Raw genomic sequence first — 23,244 nt, forward strand, 5'->3', positions numbered from 1 at the left:
TGAACTTGACACAATGTGGTTCACCTGTTTCTCCATCTTGTTCAGACGTCCCATCATGCTCTGGTCCTCAACCATGTCTGTGTCGCTTTTGGGTTTGTCCTTTTCTCCTGTCCCGGCTCCTTTTCCCACAATCTGATCCACTCTAGTGATCCAATAGACCATCACTTCGACACATAGTCAATACACCCTCATTCACACTGAGATTCAGTGGTTAACTGTGCACTGTACCTTGTCAAGTTAACAGAATTTAGCTTTATGGTGGAGAACTTGAGCATGCGAATGCAAACATAGGACAGCAGGGTTTAAATCATAGGGGGAAAAAATTATTTGAAGCTTGATTTGCTGAAAGTGAATATAAGTGATATTGCATGCTGCGTGCCATACTGCAGTGTTGTTGATCAGCATGCATTCATCAAGGACTTGGGTCTTCAAAAAGATGGCTCTTTCAAACAAAGATGTGCTGCAGCATTGTGCTGAGATGAACGCTCACATTACTGCAGTGAAAACTCTTTCTCTGCAAAGTTATTGACAGCAGTGTTGGGGAGTAACTGATTTAAAAATAAGGAAACAGCTAACTTAACTACATTTTTCAGTGTGGAAAGTCTGATTCATTGTAGTGAATCAGAATTTAGTGAACCAGTTTTTACTAAAAGGCTCTATCTATCAAGTGATTCTTTTTATTAAATCATTCTAGTGAATTGGTTTTGCCCTTAACAGCCCTCTGACTTATCTAGTATTGGTCAGAATCAGTATTGTTATTGTTAACAAAAACTAAAAATGGAATTAAAATAAAACTACATATATAAAAATAAAACATATATTATATATATATATATATATATATATATGTGTGTGTGTGTAAGGAATAATTGACGACTTTGCGTCGTGGCCGCATTACCACCTCGGGTGTGCATTATTTTCTAAGAATTCAACAGCCCGTCGTCAATTGTTCCGCTTATACTCTATGAGAGAGAGAGAGAATAAGCAGCATATGCGAATTAGCCTATACTATAAGTTTATCTCAAGAACCGCACAGTTATTACCTCGCTGGTGAGTCATGTATCTTAAGTTGCTAAACTATTTTACTCTGATTAATTCGTCAGAGCAGCGCTGACCAAACGTTTCTGTACGCCTATACGACACAGTAACGTGTGTACATTTGAAAGAGAGAGTGCGCGCGAGAACTTTCAGGACACAATAAAACGTATTTTGTGGTAAAAACCTTGACAATAATTTGTTGTTTTCATCCTATTGTTTACTATATTTATTTGCTTGGTCAGTGTTGTTGTGGGTTTTGGTTCTTTTGCGGTTGTAGGCTGTAGGACCTGAAAAAATAACAAATAATTTGGCGAAGTGATATGGAACTGCAATGCGGTCAAGACCTTCCTAGAACTACTTTAGCCGTGCGTTTCCCTGAAAATAACTGCGCCTTAGAATGTTGGTCAACCAATCAGATTCGAGCATTTAACAGCCCTGTAGTATATATTATATATATATATATATATATATATATATATATAAAACAAGCACATAACGACTACAAATTAATCAATTTAAAGCTGAACATATAAAAGTAAAAGCTAATTCAAAATATTAATAAAAACTACAATAGTATATAAATAATACTAAAATAACACTGGTCAGAATCACTCTAGTAAATCGGTTGAGGGGTTCATGTAAAAGACTAATAAAACAGCTTCAGTCTGAGTCCCTGTGCTGCATATTCAGTGCACTTCTTTATAATGAAATATTTTGTTAAAAGCTGCTGTTAATTATTGTTAGATTAAGGGTGCATTTTGTGACTGTCTCTCTTCAAATTTAGTACTTTTACCTTAATAGATATTATTGATTTATTTAAAAACCTAATAAAATATATCTCAGACTAAATTATAAATAATATCATCAGATAGTTGTATTTAGAAATACCCTCCCCCCCTTCCCACCATACCCCCCACCCCTTAAAGTAGCTTCCCCAACACTGATTGGCAAACATACCAATGCCAAGGAGTTTGTATAATAAAAAATGTGGGGAAATAAATGAAAATTAATTCACAATGTCACCTGGTTCCATGCCTTATGATGCTTTGTGTTTTAAACACTGTACATTGTAGTTATTCTCTCTTTTTTTAAACCCTGGAACAGCATGCACAATTGCATCAGTCCCCCAATAAGCAGGCTGCATGGTCACACTGTAGTGTGTGGCATTATTGCACAGCATAAAGAAAATTCTTTTTTATATATATATAATTTCATAAATGAACTTTTGATAAGCTTAATTCTGAAGCAGTCAAGTAATTATAGATAATTATACCATCCAAAACATAATTCTTTCTCAAGGTGAACATAGAATATCCAATCAACAATGCTACCAGTTAAGAGACAAGTTTCCCCTCATGTTTCTCTTTGACTTGAGTAATTTAATTGTCATGATACAACTGTAGTTTTATACTACAATGCTGTCCAATAATAAACCCATTCAGCATGGGAAGGCCATTGGTGAATTGATTACGTACTTCTTGTGACGAGGGGTCGAGGGGGGAGGGGGACCCACAATCAAATCTATCCTGGCAAAGTACACAGAGAGAACATGGATACCAAGCATCATCAAGCAACACATGGAAACCATTCCATATACCCCAGCGAGGACCGTCAACAAATAAGAAAGAATATATTCCATACATGTCTGTTCTCACCCACTTCTAGGAACAGTGTTTCATGTTTACATGTATGACAGAAATGGTTTTTGCTGTTGGATTATAGTGGTATATGTGTGGATGCTATTTCACAACATATATGAGGCTTATTTGAGAGAAAAGGAGTGAATCTGAATTCAAATCATTTTGAATGTGACACAGAAAACAATCACCGTGAATGTGATTTTGATCAAGCAGTGTTAAAGGGATAGTTCACCCAAAAATGAAAATTTTGTCATTACTTACCCACCCCCAAGTTGTTCCAAACCTGTATGACTTTTTTTTTCTGTTGAACACGAAAGAAGATATTTTAAAGAATGTTGGTATCCAGACAGTTGACGGCACCCATTGAGTCCATAGTAGGAAAAAAAAAATATATATATACTATGGAAGTCAGTGGGTGCAATCAACTGTCTGGATACCAACATTCTTTAAAATATCTTATTTTGTGTTCAAGAGAATAAAGAAACTCATACAGATTTAGAACAACATCATTTTTGGGTGAACTATCCCTAGTATCTCATCCTGCCTTTCTACAGTTTTATCTTTCTGCAATACCAAACAGTGACCACCAGAGGGTGCAGCCAACAATCCAGCTACAGCTCCTGACAAATACTGATTGACAACTGAATCAGGTGGATCCTGTCATTGTTAGAGGGTCACTGTAATGGTGAAAACTTTGTGATGTGTTTTTTTTTTTCTGAACAGACTGAAGTCTTGCCTGGACTGAAGGTTTTTGATGCGTGACAGCATGTCCAGATGGCCGGCTGAATACTGCTCAATCACATCCATCACATCATAGGGCCTGAGGCTCTCCTTAAATCTCCTCTTAGACACCAGGAACCGCATAATACTGGGAAAGACAGAAAAGTTACTGTAACATGACAATTCAGAGCAATAATTACAGAATTTAATAAACATTTGACTGTCCCACCAGTTAAATTACTGTTTTCAGCTTTAAAATAATGATAAATAATTTAAAAAATAACATTTAAATGATTCATTTATAAAGTATTTAATTAGTTAAAAAATAAAAACACATAATTTAGTTTTATTTTGTTTTAAAAAATAATTGTAATTATACTTAATTGTTATGAAAGCAAAATTTGACACCCCTAATTTGTTCTATTCTGGAAACTAATGCCTCTTACCAGATTGCTCTGATGGTGACCTTAAGTCCCGGAGACAGATCCGGCACGAACTCGCAGTGGAAACCCCTGTCGTCCCCAAGCTCCTCTGGAAGGCTCGCCTCTACAACACACAAAAGCACAGGCTGCTCCCAATGTAAAGAATCCTAATGTTAATGAAAAACAGCCATTTGACAAGATGAAAGATTACAGAAAACATCTGCCATGGCAGACATGCTCGATAAACTGCTAAGGTACTTCACATTATACAACAGTTAGTTCCACTCCTTCAGTTTGATTAGCCAAGCGGCGTTCCAAGACTGATATTGTCCAACAGCACTTAGACTTTTCACTGTTAGAATCACTCTGCTTGTCTGCATCCCTGGAGTTCCAAACCAGAGTATGTGAGCAGTGTGGAGTGAAAGCAGAGTTGTGTGGTTTTTCATACAAATAACTTGAAATAATCTCTTTTTTTTTTTTTTTTTTACAGAACTGTTGTATAAAATCAATATCACACTTGCAAATTATGATTTTGTTCTGAATATCAACATGACTGTATTTCAGTCGTAGGAATGAAGCTGCAGGTATGCTATGCTGAAATTCAGTACAATATTTGCTCATGTGATATTGCTAGAGTAAAACCCATCAGAGACTATCATACAGGTTTGGTACAACATGAAGGTGAGTAAATGATGACAATTTTTATTTTTGTGAGAACTATTCCTTATGTATGTCCTTTAGTAAGGCACTTAAAGTGAAAATGAAAAAATGAAAATTCTGTCATTAAAGGATTAGTCCACTTTTAAATAAACTTCCTGATAATTTACTCACCCCCATGTCATCCAAGATCTTCATGTCTTTCTTTCTTCAGTCGAAAAGAAATGAAGGTTTTTGATGAAAACATTCCAGGATTATTCTCCATATAATGGACTTCAATGGCCTCCAAACGGTTGAAGGTCAAAAACTTTTTGGAGAATACGGAAATGCGGTTTTGGCGGAAGCACTTAGAAGGCGAACATTTGTTTATATAAAGCATATACATTTACATTTTTTTCGAAAATGACCGATCGTTTCGCTAGATAAGACCATTATTCCTCGTCTGGTATCGTTTAAAGCCCTTTGAAGCTGCACTGAAACTGTCATTTGGACCTTGAACCGTTTGGTGTCCATTGAAGTCCATTATATGGAGAAAAATCCTGGAATGTTTTCATCAAAAACCTTCATTTCTTTTCAGCTGAAGAAAGAAAGACATGGACATCTTGGATGACATGGGGGTGAGTAAATTATCAGCAAAAGTTTATTTAAAAGTGAACTACTCCTTTAATTACTCACCCTCATGTCGTTCCAAACCTGTAAGACCTTCGTTCATCTTTGAAACACAAATTAAGATTTTTCTGATGAAATTGAGAGCTCTCTGACCCTCCATAGCAATTTAACAACCATTTTCAAGGCCCAGAAAGGTAGTAAAGACATTGTTAAAATAGTCCACGTGACTGCAGTGGTTCAACCTTAATTTTATGAAGCAACGAGAATACTTTTTGTGCACAAAAACAAAACAAAAACAGCTAAGTTATTCAACAATATCTTGTCTTCTGTGTCCTTCTCCTTTTACGTTCAGCACTTCTAAGTCAGAACCCTGGCTCAGTATTGGCCGACGCTGTTCACGTGAGCAGCACGACGCATGCGGCCAATAATGAATCGGTAGGAGAACTGACAAGATATTGTTGAATAAATTCGTAATTTTTGTTTTGTTTGAGGAGTCAGACAGCTCTCAAATTTCATCAAAAATATCTTAATTTGTGTTCTGAAGATGAACGAAGGTCTTACAGGTGTGGAACGACATGAGGGCGAGTAATTAATGTCAGAATTTTCATTTTTGGGTGAACTAACCCTTTAAATCATTAGACCAAAGTATTTACTACACACTTTGGAAAAAAGTAAATGCTACTGTATATGACCAGTGAGATTTTTAAAATCATAATTAATTTATTCCACACTTCAGAAGTGCTCAGCAGAAAAAAACTGACAAAGTACAGTTGAGCACGTTCAAATTTCTGCGCCTGTGAAACCCTCCTAATCTCAGGATCACTTTGTCAGCATTAGTCTTTTTTGACAGAAGCTTCAGACATGCTTTTATGTTTCTATGTGCATTTGGAGCTGAAACAATAGTGTTACTCATGCATAAAGCACTTACCAGAACCTGCTAGTCTGAGCATTTAGCACGATAGCACATGTGAGAGAAACTTTTGTGCACCTAACAAAATCTAGCAATCTGGCAAATTTTAACCCCCTATGAAAAACAGTTTAACATGTAAAGCTAGGACAAAAAAGTATTAGTACTACATGTGTCATCCTTATGCCATATGAATGAGGATGTGACAGCCGAAAAAGCGCATCCTATTCAAATGACATAACCAAATTGTCGAAACTGCACATGACAGATTTCTGGAAACAAACTTGTTTCCTTTAATAAGCTGAGAATTTTCTTCATGCAGGTTAGTGCAAAGTACTTGATGGAAAGTGCAAAGTGTTTCATTAACACCTTCATGGAACACATTCTGTCATGGGATGAGCATGAGACAAATTGTATCATTTGCTTTGCTCTGCTATTGCACTTCACTGTCATATGGATGACAGATACGGCTAATATAGCTGCTGTAAAAACTATCCAAGCATCAGAGGAGAAATTAATATTTTGCGTGATGCTTCAAGTGAGATGAAACATTCAGCCAAGCGTTCATGACAGAGAGTGTTGGATGATGGGCAAATCTGTGAAGATATGCAGCAGCTCGGTAATTAAGGAGCCATTTTTAAAACATGCATAGTGTTTCTTTAGCAGACTGGTGTTGAGATTGTTTTCTTTGAATAGTGCTAAAGAGATGCAGCCCCAGACAACATAATTTGTCTTACTGATTAAGCCCTCAATCGCTGCCAAAATGTGAAGAGAAAAAGAGATCAAATGTGAAAGATAGAGAGAGAAAGAAATAGAGAAAGAAAGAGAAATGAGAGAGAGAGATGTTCAAAGATGACAATGACTTAAATCATGCAACTGTATAACACATGGTGTTGCTTATATTAGGCTTTTGCTACATTATGATTGGGAAAGATTTTCTTACACCTCATTATAAGGCAATTTCCATGAAAACGGTACAGATGTCTCACAACTTTTCTTAAAGCACAGATGTCATGTTTTTGTTGTGAGGACTATTAGATATGTTAGAGGAACTATTATGTAACAAAATGACCGTAGTGTTAAAAGTAGCTTGTTTTAAATATATTACCTGTCTGTATGCCTCCCTTAAAGGGTTAGTTCACCCAAAAATGAAAATTCTGTCATTAATTACTCACCCTCGTGCCGTTTTACACCCGTAAGACCTTCGTTGATCTTCGGAACACAAATTAAGATATTTTTGTTTAAATTCGATGGCTCCGTGAGGCCTGCATAGGGAGCAATGACATTTCCATAAAGGTACTATAAACATATTTAAATCAGTTCATGTGAGTACAGTGGTTCAATATTAATATTATAAAGCAACGAGAATATTTTTGGTGCGCCAAAAAAAATAAAATAACGACTTATTTAGTGATGACCGATTTCAAAACACTGCTTTAGGAAGATTCGGAGCGTAATGAATCAGCGTATCGAATCATGATTCGGATCGTTTGTCAAACCGCCAAACTGCTGAAATCACGTGACTTTGGTGCTCCGAACCGCTGATTCGGCACGCTGATTCATTATGCTCCGAAGCTTCCTGAAGCAGTGTTTTGAAATCGGCCATCACTAAATAATTCATTATTTTGTTTTTTTTGGCGCACCAAAAATATTCTCGTCACTTTATAATATTAATATTGAACTACTGTACTCACATGAACTGATTTAAATATGTTTTTAGCACTTTTATGAATCTTGAGAGAGGAAATGTCATTGTTCCCTATGCAGGCCTCACTGAGCCATCGGATTTAATAAAAAATATCTCAATTTGTGTTCCGAAGATTAACGAAGGTCTTACGGGTGTGGAACGGCATGAGCGTGAGTAATAAATGACAGAATTTTCATTTTTGGGTGAACTAACCCTTTAAAAGCCATTTTGACCAGTAAATGTTACAATTAAATCATCTCAAAAATGTCACAATTTTGAAGAAATCTGTTCAATGCATTGTTGTTATTTTAAATTATTAATTAATTTTAAATTATTACTAATTTTAAAAGTGACTGCAATAAACCCATAATATTTCTCTCTATTCCCTCCATAACATAAAAAGTAACATTTCTTAAAATTAGGTCATCGAAGAAATAATATATAAACCATTTCTACAGCATGGTGGGAAGAATTATTCATGTTTTTCTCAATTTTAGACTTCACGCTCAACCATTAAACCCATGTTCCATAACAACTGATAAAATTAAGTTAATGATAAAGAAAATCGTTTAATTCTTTAGTTTTTCTTTAATTCAATGAAAAATATATTAATAAAATATGTAAATTTAAGCTACATTTGCAATTCTGTTATTGAGCCCAGTTGCTCATTCTGGCATACTTATTACTATTTTTTTAATGTTTTCTATTTTTATTTTGGCTATTTGCGAAAGATGCTATTTACACTAAGTGAAAATAGCATATTTTCTTAGCGATAGATGCTATTTACTACGGAGCCCCGGACATGACATGCAGGAAAAAAATAGTAGGCTAAATCGTGCGCATGATTTATTAATTTGTTTCCTCGATTTACTAAAAAGTGCACATGATTTAGATTTCGTTCCCTCGATTTACTAAAAAGTGCACATGATTTAGATTTCATTCCCTCGATTTACTAAAACGTGCGCACGATTTAGTAAATCGAGCTAACGAATTAGTAAATCGTGTGCACGATTTAGTAAATCGAGGGAATGAATTAGTAAATCGTGCGCACGATTTAATTTTTTTTCTTGCATGTCATGTGCGGGGCTCCGTAATTTACACTAAGTGAAAATAGCATATTTTCTTAGTGATAGATGCTATTTACACTAACTGAAAATAGCAATATATTCTATTTACACTAAGTGTCAATAGCAGCATTTTCTTAGTGATATCCTTTTTACACTAGGTGAAAATAGCAATCGATTCTATTTACACCATGTAAAAGTATCAGTTCTTTCTTTTACACAATAGAACATAGATAACTTAACATGTTTAAATGGAGAAATTTTACACTTTTATCCACTAAATGAGCTCATTTCAAATGTAATGCCTGCTACAGGTCTCAAAAAAGTTGGCACGGGGGCAACAAATGGTTGAAAAAGCAAGACATTTTGAAAAAATTCAGCTGAGAGAACATCTAGCAACTAATTAAGTTACAAACCCGATTCCAAAAACGTTGGGACACTGTACAAATTGTGAATAAAAAAGGAATGCAATGATGTGGAAGTTTCTAATTTCAATATTTTATTCAGAATACAACATAGATGACATATCAAATGTTTAAACTGAGAAAATTTATCATTTTAAGGGAAAAATAAGTTGATTTTAAATTTCATGGCATCAACACATCTCAAAAAAGTTGGGACAAGGCCATGTTTACCACTGTGTGGCATCCCCTCTTCTTTTTATAACAGTCTGCAAACGTCTGGGGACTGAGGAGACAAGTTGCTCAAGTTTAGGAATAGGAATGTTGTCCCATTCTTGTCTAATACAGGCTTCTAGTTGCTCAACTGTCTTAGGTCTTCTTTGTCGCATCTTCCTCTTTATGATGCGCCAAATGTTTTCTATGGGTGAAAGATCTGGACTGCAGGCTGGCCATTTCAGTACCCGGATCCTTCTTCTACACAGCCATGATGTTGTAATTGATGCAGTATGTGGTCTGGCATTGTCATGTTGGAAAATGCAAGGTCTTCCCTGAAAGAGACGACGTCTGGATGGGAGCATATGTTGTTCTAGAACTTGGATATACCTTTCAGCATTGATGGTGCCTTTCCAGATGTGTAAGCTGCCCATGCCACACGCACTCATGCAACCCCATACCATCAGAGATGCAGGCTTCTGAACTGAGCGCTGATAACAACTTGGGTTGTCCTTGTCCTCTTTAGTCCGGATGACATGGCGTCCCAGTTATGAATGCCACTATGAATGCTGAAAGGTATATAAAGGTTTCCAGACGACGTCTATTTCAGGGAAAGCCTTGTGTATTTCAGCAGGACAATGTAAAATCACATACTGCAGCTATTACAACAGCATGGCTTTGTCGTAGCAGGCATCAAATTTGAAATGAGCTCATTTTGTGCATAAAACATTTGTTATGTTATCTATGTTCTATTGTGAATAAAATGTTGGCTCATGTGATTTAAAAGTCATTTAGTTTTCATTTTATTAAAATTTAAAAAATGTCCCAACTTTTCCGGAATTCGGGTGGTATTTATTAAAATTATTAAATGGATGCTGCCTTGGGAGAATAAAAGCCCTCCCTACACCTACCCCTAACCCTACCCAATAAACACTTTTAATATTATTAAACAGTCGTGGTTTAAAATTGATAATAAATGCGAGCTCAGCAAAAGGCGGATTCGAACCCACGTCAATCATGTTAAAAGCCAGGTTTGCGAGGCTTACTTACTACTGCTGTGCCACTGAATACAATGAATTCCAGGCATTGTTTTTAAAACTTGAGTGGCCCAACTAGACGGCGCTAGTGTAAACAAGGGACATCAACGCCAACAACGGGACGCTATTTGCACTCAGTGTAAATAGACACTCCGTTTTAGTTTAATTTCTACTATTTATTTTTAGTAAACAACAAAAGCACACATATCAGAATTTTAAATTGTATTTAGAAAGATCTCAATTTGCAAAACCTTATAGAATTTGAACAGAACAAGAATATTTAATTTGACCTATTTTATACCATATTCATGGAAAGTGCCAAAAATGGTATGATACTGGAAGTGAAATCTGTTTCTCGTATTGCTTATGCTGTTGTGACAATGCTACATTATTTATATGAATTCACTCAGCTGTGATGCTGTTGTAATATCTTGTCATTTCTGCCAGGTGGCCTTTGCGAGAGCAGTGATGGCTGCATCACGCTTAGAGATTCTGACTGAATACAGTCTACTTCTGAGAGAAACTGCTCTGTCATTTCTGTGCTTTTTGGATCATATTTCTGGATCGTGGCCTAACCTGGAGAACTCTTCATGGCGAAGTCCTCATCTTGCAACTCAATCAGCACTTTATTTTTTCCAGTGGAGAGAAATGAGAGAGAAACTGATGAGTGTGCAGGAAGTGAAATACATAAAATGGATCCATTTATATATATTTTGAAGTTGAGCACTGCAGAGTCATGCCAAGAGCAAAAAACAGATGATTGAGAGAAACACAACGTTTCACTTTCACTAATTCACTAAAAACCGACTAATCCACTGTGCCACTTTAAAGAGCAGTATTTCAATACAAAAAACTACGTCTCATTCACTAACCACCCATAATCCAGTTTAATCGTCATTCTTGCCACGGTAAACATACTCCTTCGTAAATCAGAAATTGCTCCTGTGAAAAATTAATTTAGCATGAAATCTGATTTGCATAGTTCCTGTAGTGAATCGGACACTAAACAATACAAATACAGTAGCATGTGCAAATAAACACACTATCAGCAGAGGCAATTCATTCTTAGTGAAATCCCCCCTATAGCATTTTCACCATATATAAAATATTTTGTGGGGATCAAGCATCTAAATGGCAGATAAACCTGCTCCTATTAATGTATTTATAAAAGAAAAGATGCAAACCATAGTTACTGCAACTGAAAAGCCACAAATCAACAAACATCTTTAGACAAGAGTACAATGTTCCACTGCAATTCTCTGTGGACTCAAACAATATGTTTTGAAACATTAAGCCACTTTCATGGTTTTCAGCAATTGGACTGAAACTATGAACCTTACGAAATACAGATCAGTCTTTCTGGCGGGCTGTTTCTTTAAATAGAAACACACACCTGCTGTCTTATAAATTCTAATGAATGGAGTGTCACTGACACCATCTTTTCTGCTACGACACATTAAGCAATCTGGAGTGGCATCTGTTTCTGTGCCAGGGAATTAAAAACTATCCTATCCCCACTCTGATGCTTAAACTTCAGCATCAAAGGAAGAAAAAGGAAGCTATGCAAAGTTAGTATTGTAAGTGAGTGCATACAGTATGCGGGTGAATGCAAGAATTCGGAAGCAGCACATATCTTGCAGTGTATAACAGTGAAAATCTCAATATTCCTGTGTGTGTGCACATAATAACATTCTCTGACCTTCAGAGTTCTGCCGAGAAGCTCCATCTTTTATTCTGAAAGCGTGTTTTGCTTTGTTCCGCTCTGTGAAGCTCAAGCTCTTGGTCACTTTGCTTGGATTCTCTTTGACTCCGTCCTCTGCCTTATTGGGGGTCTTGGCTTCCTTTCCCCCGGTGCTCTTAGAGGGACTGCCTTTCTCTTTTAAGCTGAGCTTACGACTGCACAGCAGGCACAATGAAGCACAGAAGACAAAAAAAAAGCAAAGGAAACAGACAAATCATCCTGAGCGCACATTTATAAGTATCTGTTTTAGTGTTGGACAGAAATAATTCCTGAAACCATCCAGAGATAGAGAGAAAATAAACAGTATTTTACATCAATGACCATACAATGCAAAAAAAGTAATTTTCTTCATTCTCTATTTTTGTATTTTCCAGTATATATTTTCTAAAATTTCTAACTCTCACTGACATTTTTGTTTTAGGAATAAAACTCACTTTTTTTTTATTTAAAGACCCCCTGTGGTGAAAATCAAGTTTTTAATGTTGTTTATATGTCTATGTGGTGTTTTTAATGTGCTTTAAGACAAACCATGTGCAAATTCAGCAGTCAGCGCCATTGCTGATTCTCCTTAAAACTGTAGTATACCAAAGACAGTCTCAAAAACACGGTTTTAAACCGCCTGTTTCCTTCGGTCACAAACATGTAACCAATCCCGTCAACGTGCAGGGTGGGGCTTTTCTCCACTGACTTTCTATGATGTTCAAACTGTTTCTAAGGAACATGGTTTGTGTAGCATATTAACTGTTTCTGAAGGCTGATCATATCAATTACCGTTATGTGTCTGACGTTGTAGCGAGCGATACATAAAATGCATTACCATTCTGATACATTGACTTGTAGATGATCCTGTAAAATTTGCTCTTCCACTTCCGAATCAGTTTCTGGTACAAACATATATGGCTGAATTAAATCAGTATATCCACTTGCAATTGTGCAGCGTTTACTACTGTTCACTGAGTGGATCAGGCATCCTAAATTTTGTGTTTGAGTGGAGGCGGGGCTAATTTGCATATTTGGATCCGCGTATACTTAATGAAGCAAGGATGTAGAGTTATATTAAAGCTATTTTAAGGCACAAAGAAATTATTTTCATAGGAAAAATTTTTTTTTTTGTCATTTTAAATATCAAAGATGGGTTTTAAGAGATAATATTATTGACTGCAGGGGGACTTTAAAGATTTATGCATAAAACAATACAAAAAAAAACTTCTGGTGCTAATGATGTAAAAAATATATATTTAGAGATATATATTTCTGAAGACAAATCTTAATATCTTAAAACATTTTAACATTATATTATATACAAATATATACAGTATGTATTTGCTTTTGCATGATACTACATTCACGTCAGTATAAATCTACATTGGCCAGCAAAAAAAAAAAAAAAAACTAAGTGCACCTTAAAGAAAATATTTTTTTGCGGTGCAATAAAAGATTTCTTTTGTGATCAAATATAAATCATTTTTAATCATATATAAATGGTGAAACAGCTAAAAAACATGTTTCTTTTATTTTATTTTTATAGATAGCTCATTACTGTTTTTTGATATATCATTTGCTTGTTTGCATATTTCAACTATTTCATTTCTTAAAAGAACAACACAGTTACATATTTACTGATATGCAAGCTTGCTATAGAAATGTTTAGCTAAAGCAACCGAAAGGGAAAAAAACAAAACACTGAATTAATCTGATAAGTGCTTAAAAATTACAGTTGCTAATTTATAAAATGACTGAAACATGTAAATATTAGATACTTAAGTAATTTCACAACATTGTACATTAAAACACATTTTCCTTAGCAAACACTGAGTGTGTCATTTCTGCATTCTTCTATTTTAATAAAGATCAGACTTACATGGGCAAAGAAATGGATAATGGTGCTTCTCAGTCATGCAATGCAATCCACAACTTCTGGATGCAGCAGACCCACATGATGCCACAGCGGATACTTTGAACAACAAAGCAATGAAACACATGCATGTTTTCGGGCATGCTGAAAAATACACAACCGTTATGTTATACAACTTTAAAAAAGCAGCCAAATCAATAAATAAAAAAATGAGAGACCCCAAAAAAACTCAAGGCAGCTTGCAGAGGAGGGTGGTCTCGTGGGACTGAGGTAAAAAGCGATGGGAAGTGCTTCCAGGTGCTAAGTGGGGAAGTTGATCTGCAAGCAAAAATCTCTCACAAAGCTAAACAAATGTCTGCTCTTCCTGGTTTGAACAAGACAACATTTATAGATGCTGGAGAGCAGAACATTTCTCATCCCACCTGAGCTGACAGGAGATTAAAATACATCAACACCGATACGAATGTGCACTATGATGTATGTCTCAAAAAAATGTTGAAATATTTCACTTGAGCTGATGATGGTACACACTGAAGGAATACATTTAGAAATCAGGGGGAAAAATCAAAATTGGAAAGGAAAGAGACAAATCCAAATGCTGGAGAGAGATCTGGGCGTGCAGATGTTAGTATCTTTGTGCAACGGTACCTATTGCTTCTTGGGCAGCACCCACACAGGGTGTCTTTGTGTGAAATCTCACTACTGCGAATGTGGTTGGAGTGGTTCATGAGAGAGAAAAGATTATACAAGCAGTGGTCAAAATTGGTTTAGGCCATGTTCAAGTGTGGGACCTAAAATGAGATGAATTACCCCCTAAACCCCCAAAAACAGCCAACAGAGTTTGAGCTAGGTGTTCTTACACTGAATGAAATGAAGGAATATGTTTGTTTGATGACACACGTTGCACTTGATTTTACAGAATTACAAGAGCAGGTCTTTTACAGGGTAGAAAAATCACACACACAAAAAAATCCTCAAGTGTGTTTTCTTTAATAAGATGTATTACCATTAATACAGTATCTTTGAACTGTGCTGATTATGCTGTGTCAGTATGATATTGACTAATTCATCTCCCTGTAAATACCACTTGAAAATTCTGTAGTATAAAGTGCAACCAGGTTGTCTTTGGATAACATTTGTGATTTCAAATGACTTCAAAACACAGAAATATGAGTTGTTTTCTCATTTGAAGGAAGAAGACGGTGCTCTGAGACTATGATTCTAAAGAATAGGTGTTTTGAATGAGTTTTTTGATAGAGGTGATTTGGGAATAGTCAAGTATATATGGGAAAATCCTTGACAACAAACCTTGGAGTGACTTCTAGCTGGGAATCCTTCCTTTAAAAAAAAGAGAAGAACATGATGTTGAAAGCAATTAAGACATGACTTTAAAGGATTAGTTCACTTTCAAATGAAAATTACCCCAAGCTTTATTCACCCTCAAGCTATCCTAGGTGTATATGACTTTCTTCTTTCGGATGAACACAATCGGAGATATATTAATAAATATCCTGACGCATCCGAGCTTTATAATGGCAGTGAGCAATACCAACAAGTATGAGCTGAAGAAAGTGCTTCCATCAACATCTATCCATCATAAACGTGTACTCCACTAGGCTTCGGGTGTGCGATTCAATGCGTTTGTGTAATAACAAAAAAAATCCATATTTAACAAGTTATGAAGTAAAAGATCTAGCTTCCTTATTCAACTTACAAAAAAACGTAACTGGCGTCACGTCAGTTAAGTTTTTTCTGTAAGTTGAATATGGGAATGCGTAGGACGTAGCGTAAGCGTTTTGAACTGCAAGAGTTTTACACTTTCTTCATATGTTGAATACGGAAGGCGGTCTAACGGAAGCTAGATATTTTACTTCATACTTTTACTGGATTTTTTTTTTTTACACAAATGCATTGCTTTGCTTCAGAAGGCCTTTATTAACCCCCCAGAGCCGTGTGAAGTATACATTTATGATGGATAGATGTGGATAGAAGCACTTTCTTCTGCTCATACTCATTGGTCCTGTTCACTGCCATTATAAAGCTTGGACGTGTCAGGATATTTATTAATATATCTCCAATTATGTTCATCAGAAAGAAGAAAGTCATATACACCTAGGATGGCTTGACGGTGAGTAAAGATTGGGGTAATTTTCATTTGAAAGTGAACTAATCCTTTAAAGCAGGCAATGCTATGATCAAATATTTTAAACAAGAATAACATTCACAAATAGGCCAAAAATCTGAGAGTGTCACAAGTGAAAATTCTTCCATTCTTTTTACAAGATTTACAAATTATATTATCAGCAAGCATAACAATTTGAATTAAAATTATCAGCACTTCAGCCACGTAAACTCTCAAAGAGCATCTTGAGCTTAAATAGAAGCCGTCTGTACAAAGAGTCACATGATCACCATATTTACTTGATTAGTGACCTAGAAATAGTGCTGAATCTGAAATATTTCTTGTGCATTATATGTCAATAACTTTTCTTTGTTGTAAAAGTTAAAAAATCCTAAAACTTTTCATTTATTTCCAGGTAAAAAAAAATAATAATAATATGGTCAGACAAAAAAATGTCCTTTAGAAAAATGACCAGACCTGAAACCAGATTTTCCTTTCAAGCTTCTTAAAATGTCCAGCTGATTTACAGGAGGGATGAGTCTTTAAGTAGAAGTAGAACAGAGAATAGACTTTTTAAACAACAGTATATCAAACCACAATAACTGCTTAAGATAATGTTTTTTTCCATTAAAACAAGTTGGAAAAATATCCAAAAGCACAATTAAGTATTAATATACTGTAAACTGAAAAACAGCATACAATACTATTACCAAACAAATAAAAATATCTTCAGTTACAATGGTCTACAGAGCGGCAAGATGATTGACTACCTGTACATTGGGACTGACACAGTCTGCTCATAAAAGTCCCATGTGGACACTAGGTCTGTCCGTGCAAGGTTTGTGGCATAAAATCTCCAAGCAGCCTGATGGGGGAAATTCTTGAAATAAACTTCTAAGGTTGCAAATGACTTTTATAGTTATACATTACTGTACACAGTAACCACCAACATTTCTAGCCATCTAAATCAAAAGCAGCATAGATCAACCAGATGAGACTGAAAGTAGAAAGATGATCCTCAGTTTTTAACATAGTAAAGTTAACATCAACTACTGTAAATATGATATTAGTAGTCACACTGTAAGTTATTATTAAGCACACTTCCATAGTTATACAAGGCCTACAAATGTTGATTTCCTCAAAATGTGTCGTATGAATTACAGTAGAGTTATGGGTCTGACCTGGATAAGACCTGCGGCAGGGTTACGACGCTTCTCAAAATGTTTCTGCCTGTGCTGCTCTTGAACCTTCAGAGCAAAACCTGAGCCCAGGATACCCTGCAACAGAGAAAAGAGTGCAGAAAAGCCATATAGTGTCTGTGAGCCATATATCAAGTCAGGTACTAGAGATGTTCAACATGTAATTTCAGTTTTAACTCACCGCAGGAAGAGCGAAAAAAGCTACCCCGATCAAACTGAAGGTGGCAGCAATCAGACGCCCATTCCATGTGACAGGATACTTGTCCCCGTAGCCGATAGTTGTAAGAGTGATCTAAAGAATAGAAATGTTTTTTTCTTAAAAATGGCATTTTTAGTCTGTGAGTATATGCTAGAGGTTATAGGTTCAATCACAGGTTGGGATCCTGTTGTGTCCTTGAGACCAGTTTATAGAGGAATGTCTGCAATGAGTCAATTTGGAGTGAAATGAACTACCAAAGGAGCCTAAGAGGAGTTCTTTTATGGCATAAGTCCATTTGTGAAAAGGATCTTAGAACAGCATCTTGTTTCAGTGTGTCATATCATCTCTTTTAATCTGATTAGATTGAGTCAGCAGGCCACTATGGGCTTGGATGAAGCTGTTGCACCTACCAGCCCCCACCAGAGGGCGTCTGCGTAGGTCTCGAACATCTCTGCGTTGTCATCCTTCTCCACTGAGTACACCAAGAAAGATGCCAGGATAAGACAAAGGAATCCAATATACCACGCCGTAATGAGTTCCTACATTTAGGGATTGAAAATGTTACAAAAATTAAGAATGTGATGTAATACACTCCTAACCAATATAAAACATGCCAACTTGATGCAATGCCATTTCAGATTACAGACATTTTTCAAACTGCTCCATATCTCCATAAAACAGAAAGAATAAATCTATGGCTTTTAGCCCATGTCTTGTAATTTGAGACCATGTACACTTTCAAAATTTTGGAGTTGTTAAGATTTTTAAATGTTTCTGAAAAAAGCCATGCTCAGCAACGCTGCATTTATTTGATCAAAAATACATTAAAAATATAAAATATTTAGTATATAATTTAAAATGTAATTTATTTTTGTGATTGCAAAGCTGAATTTTCAGCAGTCTTCTTTAATTCAGTCTTCAGTGTCACATGTTCCTTCAGAAATCATTCTAACATGCGGATTTGCTGCTCAAGAAACATTTATTATTATTAATGTGAAAAAATCAATGTTGAAATGTTGAATATTTTTGTGGAAACCATGCTAAATTTTTTTCAGGATTCTTTGCTGAATAGAGAGTTTAAAAACATTTATTTGGAAAAATAGCATTTATTTAACATTATGAATGTATTTACTGTCACCTTTCATCAATTTAATTCATTCTTGCTGAATAAAAGTATTATTTTCTTTAAAAAATTCTTACTGACCCCAAACCTTTGAGCGGTAGTATATATGTCTCTAAAAGTTGACAATAATAATAAAAAGTAGCAAATATGAATTCATAATCTTTTTCTTCTTATCAGTTTTCAGTGGCATATACTAAGTTTTCGCTAAATAAAATGCTCTCTAGAATGATAACGCAAGAAGCAGCCATGTTTATGATGTAAACTAAAAGACTATTTTAAATATGTCCTGTCCAAATATCCTATTCAAAAGCAAATCTCTCAATACAGGAAAGAAATTTATTTTTAAATCATTTCACGGGGTGCTTAAAGCCACTGAATAGTTTTAATAGCTGCAGACTAAATGGAGTGATAGTTTCTCCAGTAATAGAAACTAATGAATAATAATGAATTTGCTGCCCACTGACCCAAATGGCAGACTGGTGGAAATATGCTCACTCAGTAACCTACTTAATGTGAACTTTTGCAATTTCTGTGTTCAATGAGTACAGTTTTATATGTAAACACAAACATTTGTCTATACATACACACAAATGAGCTGGTGTTTCACACTTTGTCCTAACCAGGCACAATGTGATACAGTGATTGTGCTGCAGGATGTGCACAGGATTTCCGCTTTCAGTGTGGACAGAAAAATCTACCGTATTCTTTTATAAGAAAATAAGCACATCACTGGTCACCTTGCTGTGTGCGTACACCACAGATCCCAAGAGCTTCCATGTGCCACCGCGGCGGTCCATACGCAGCATTCGAAGGATCTGAAGAAACCTCAGACTCCGAATGGCGGAGGTGGCAAAAACATTCCCCTGTGAGCCAGCGGCCAGCACAGACACCGAGGCAAAAAGGACCATGATATCTGCAGAACAACAGTGTCCATTAGTTATGAGATGAAATCCCCAAGATGACTGTCACCCATTAAGACATTAGAAAGGAAATGTTTTAATGATCTCTTCCTTCTTATCCTTCATATATACTCTCTAACATGATGACGGTACAATTGGGCTTTGTCTTTGCAGATGCTGCAAAAATCAAACAGATATTCAAATAGATAATAGGCTTTCCAATCAAACTGCTTCTTAAAGGCATAGTTCACCCATATATTATTATTCTGTCAACATTTACTCACCCTCATAACTTTCTTTTTTTAATAGAACAAAAGATATTATATATTATATTATTATGTAATACATAATATCTTGTTGAAGAATGTTATGATTTGTGTTCGACATCAGGGTGATTAAATACTGAAAGAATTGTACATTTTCGGTAAATTATTCCCATAATGTGACTAGGATCAGTTTCATATTTACTGGCATTATTTATTCTTTCAAATGCACTAATGGAGTTCACATTATTCTGCTGTAGCACTGGCATCCAGCATATCAAGTGTTGTAATTCAGAGAGTGCCAACCCCTTTGCTCATTTACTGCCCCAGAAAAAAGTTGGCAAAGCAGATTTTATTGTCTCTTAAGCAGAAAGAATAGCAAGAGAGAGAGAGAGAGAGAAGGAAAGAAAATCAGAACAGACAAAAATAGGAAGATGATTTTCTAACCGATGATACAGAAGGGTTTGCGTGCAAATCTCAGCCTTCCTCTCCATCCTCTGTAGCGACAGCAGCACCCGGCTGCCCAGATACGCACAATATATTCCACGCCAAACACCACGATTGTCACAATTTCCTAGACAGACAGCAAACACTTTATCCACATGTTGACATATGTATTTGTGCTGTTATATTTATAATTTAATATAATGGCCTATGATATGATATGATATAATATAGTAACTTGACAAGGAATTTTAAAAGTTTAATCTAAGCTTATTTAATTTAATATATTTTCATGGCAAGAGCAGAATTGTTTCGAATACAACAACAAAAAAACTGCTGAAGCCCTTTAAACAAACTGTAGTTTTCAATTTGACATTTGACAGAAATTTTAAAACTTAAATATAATATAAGCATCTTATTAACAAATAAATATAACAAAACGTAACAAACCAACTAGCAATAATACTTATTATTATAAAGAGCTGAAGTAGTACAATAGTTATGCATCAAAAATACACACAACATAGCAATGTCCAAGCTTCTATACATTAAAAGAGCACTATGTGAGTGCTTGATGGCTAATGTTACACTGACCCAAACAGATCTATAAAGTGTCATGTTCACAGCAATCCACATCAGCGCTGGATAACGTCCTACTTGTCACATTCTGTTAGAATGTGGAACAGGATCTACTGAGATCTACAGATGTGCACACGCAAGTCTGAAGTGTTTGATATAAAAACCCGAGAGCATCACTACCATGAAACAGCTTCCTCTTGTCAATCATGTTAAATGAGGATCAGATACAAACCAGGATGTATAAGGCACTCTCAGAGCTTTTCTTGAATTCTTTGATCGTTGCAAACACTGACAGAACCAGGCAGGAAAACACCAGCAGAAATCTGCAAGACAGGACAGAGGTCAATCATACCTTAATGGAATGCTGGGAATTCACATGAGATATCAAAAAATGTCTGAATAAGCTCCAACTAATAGGTTTCAGTATTAGAAGTTATTAATTGAAATTAAAGGTAGGGTAGGCTATTTGTTTTATAAACACTTTTTGTTATACTGGTTGAAACTCTCTTACTATCCTGATAGCAATCAATAACAGAAGTGGTGTAAATATTACAACATATATCTTCTGTGGAAGTCTCAGGACCAAAAAAGTTCGGTTCGAATGCAATGACAGGATGTCTTACCTGCCTGTCAGCATATGTATTTCCATACCTCCACGCACCCTGCTCACGCAGACATCACATGTCATGTGCGTTCAATGAGGCTATGCAGAGTTGTAGCAAAGACTATAGATATAGAAAGACGGTTCACTCCTATTAGTTATGAATGGGAGAAACTGCAACATGCAATATGGCGGAATACGTCTCGACTTCTAAGTAAAAGAGCCAATCGCTGATTGATAAAGTCATTGTGTCACTGCAGCTGCTATTAAAGGCACCGGTTCCCATAGAAACCTGAGACTCGTGCTTAGGACTGCACATGCGCATTGGAAATCTTTTCTAATGCTATTTGAGCATATGAAACAACAGATTTTGATTTTGTTGCTGATTTGAAATATGTAATTTAATTGTGAGTTCGCCAAGCAGTTTTTGAGATTTCAGGATTCCCCCATTTAAATACAAAGGACTTGGTCTTGGATGCCTGAAATAGCTACCCGGAGGTGTTGCAAATATGGCTGTCAATTGAACAGACTTTCCTTGAAAGGGACTTTGGTTGTAGACAGTCACTGAGTGCTGCAAACAAGCAGCAGCCGCCCCTCACAGTCCCTCTTGAACCAAAACAACAAGCTTATACTGTGTTTATGCCGTGTCATAACCGTAATTGCGACATGGCAACTGGTGACGTTCTACCTGGATTTATGTGTTTCTATGTCAACAATATCAACGTCAAAATGAATTTGCAGCAGTCAGGTGGTACAAGTAAGAGCTCTGTAAGTTGTTTGTATTCATTATTATTGTAATGTTATGTGTGCTTTGAGAGACAAGGTAATTTAATCCTGTCTCTAGTCTCGTGACGCTTTGCAGACTCTGCTGTGTGCATTCATGTGTTTTGAAGGAAGCATGGCTCCCCACTCTGAAGGGAGGGTGGGATCTCATGCATTCAAAGCTAGCTTGCTATTGCTAGCCTCTCCGAAATTGCCTACCCTACTTTTAATTTGTTTTGGACAGAGCAGTAGATGTATATTCATGAAGGACACTGAGTTTAGCCACTTAATTGGAATTGGGCCCTCTTGGGCCTATCACTGTTTTCGTGATCTATGAGGAAAAATACTGGCTTGAGAGAGTCAAGATTCCTTGGAGAGTTCCTGACACTCTGTAGTTAAACTCAGAGATAAATCCCTGAAGAGAGAGCGAGAGAGAGAAAGAGAGAGAGAGAGAGAGAGAGAGAGAGAGAGAGAGTGAGATGAAATGAGACTAAAATAGCTGAAAGTCTCGTTAGCATAAAACCTCACTGGGCCTCGCACCCATGTAGAGTGAGAGAAAATATGACAGATAAAAACATTGACATAAAACTTTGGGGGTGCCTGAAATAGACAATACTCTGAACTGATATCCATAGGTACCTGGAGACTTCGAAAACATTTTACTGCAGTGGTTTTGCCCTGATTGATTCATATCATTATATCAGCAACAAACAGTGATTTGTGAGATGTGGCACTGTGTGATAAAGTTAAATGTCAGGGAATCTCAAGCATCACACAATCAATGAAAGCACTTGAATGACTAGTGCAATGTCTTCAATAAATGGGAAAAAACACATCCAGATGCACCTAAGAAGATGAGGTGATGATGAGGGTGACAACGGGACTAAAGTTCTCCTTTTGATTGTATTTTCTCCCAAAAAAACTAAATAATAATAACAAAAACCACCACAGTGCACTTTCCTAAACCCTATTTCTGCTGTGCACTGCAGAAGCTTCCTGAATCATGAGCTCTCATTATAGGCAATGCGTAAAGAGAGATTATTATGAGATTATTTGATCTAA

The 23,244-nt window shown here is 36.1% G+C and overlaps 1 protein-coding gene across 4 annotated transcripts in view; it reads right to left on the reverse strand.

Annotated features, from left to right (window-relative positions):
- The window catches only part of kcnq2a (potassium voltage-gated channel, KQT-like subfamily, member 2a), a 33,974-nt gene that overhangs the window by 2,017 nt on the left and 8,713 nt on the right, over positions 1 to 23,244 (reverse strand). The window contains exons 2-17 of one of the 4 annotated variants that reach the window (XM_051902085.1): positions 21,052 to 21,142; positions 20,244 to 20,370; positions 19,372 to 19,547; positions 17,922 to 18,050; positions 17,494 to 17,604; positions 17,295 to 17,390; positions 16,884 to 16,978; positions 16,591 to 16,653; positions 15,300 to 15,329; positions 14,640 to 14,693; positions 12,095 to 12,291; positions 10,972 to 11,019; positions 6,731 to 6,748; positions 3,845 to 3,944; positions 3,415 to 3,546; positions 25 to 142 (exon numbers count right to left, since the gene is read on the reverse strand). In XM_051902085.1, coding sequence (XP_051758045.1) covers positions 25 to 142; positions 3,415 to 3,546; positions 3,845 to 3,944; positions 6,731 to 6,748; positions 10,972 to 11,019; positions 12,095 to 12,291; positions 14,640 to 14,693; positions 15,300 to 15,329; positions 16,591 to 16,653; positions 16,884 to 16,978; positions 17,295 to 17,390; positions 17,494 to 17,604; positions 17,922 to 18,050; positions 19,372 to 19,547; positions 20,244 to 20,370; positions 21,052 to 21,142 — 1,585 coding nt within the window. The remainder of the gene's footprint in view (positions 1 to 24; positions 143 to 3,414; positions 3,547 to 3,844; positions 3,945 to 6,730; positions 6,749 to 10,971; positions 11,020 to 12,094; positions 12,292 to 14,639; positions 14,694 to 15,299; positions 15,330 to 16,590; positions 16,654 to 16,883; positions 16,979 to 17,294; positions 17,391 to 17,493; positions 17,605 to 17,921; positions 18,051 to 19,371; positions 19,548 to 20,243; positions 20,371 to 21,051; positions 21,143 to 23,244) is intronic. The other 3 variants (XM_051902086.1, XM_051902087.1, XM_051902088.1) reach the window with 3 other exon arrangements.

This window comes from Ctenopharyngodon idella, chromosome 8, assembly GCF_019924925.1.
Source record: "Ctenopharyngodon idella isolate HZGC_01 chromosome 8, HZGC01, whole genome shotgun sequence".
NCBI classification, from domain to species: Eukaryota; Metazoa; Chordata; class Actinopteri; order Cypriniformes; family Xenocyprididae; genus Ctenopharyngodon; species Ctenopharyngodon idella.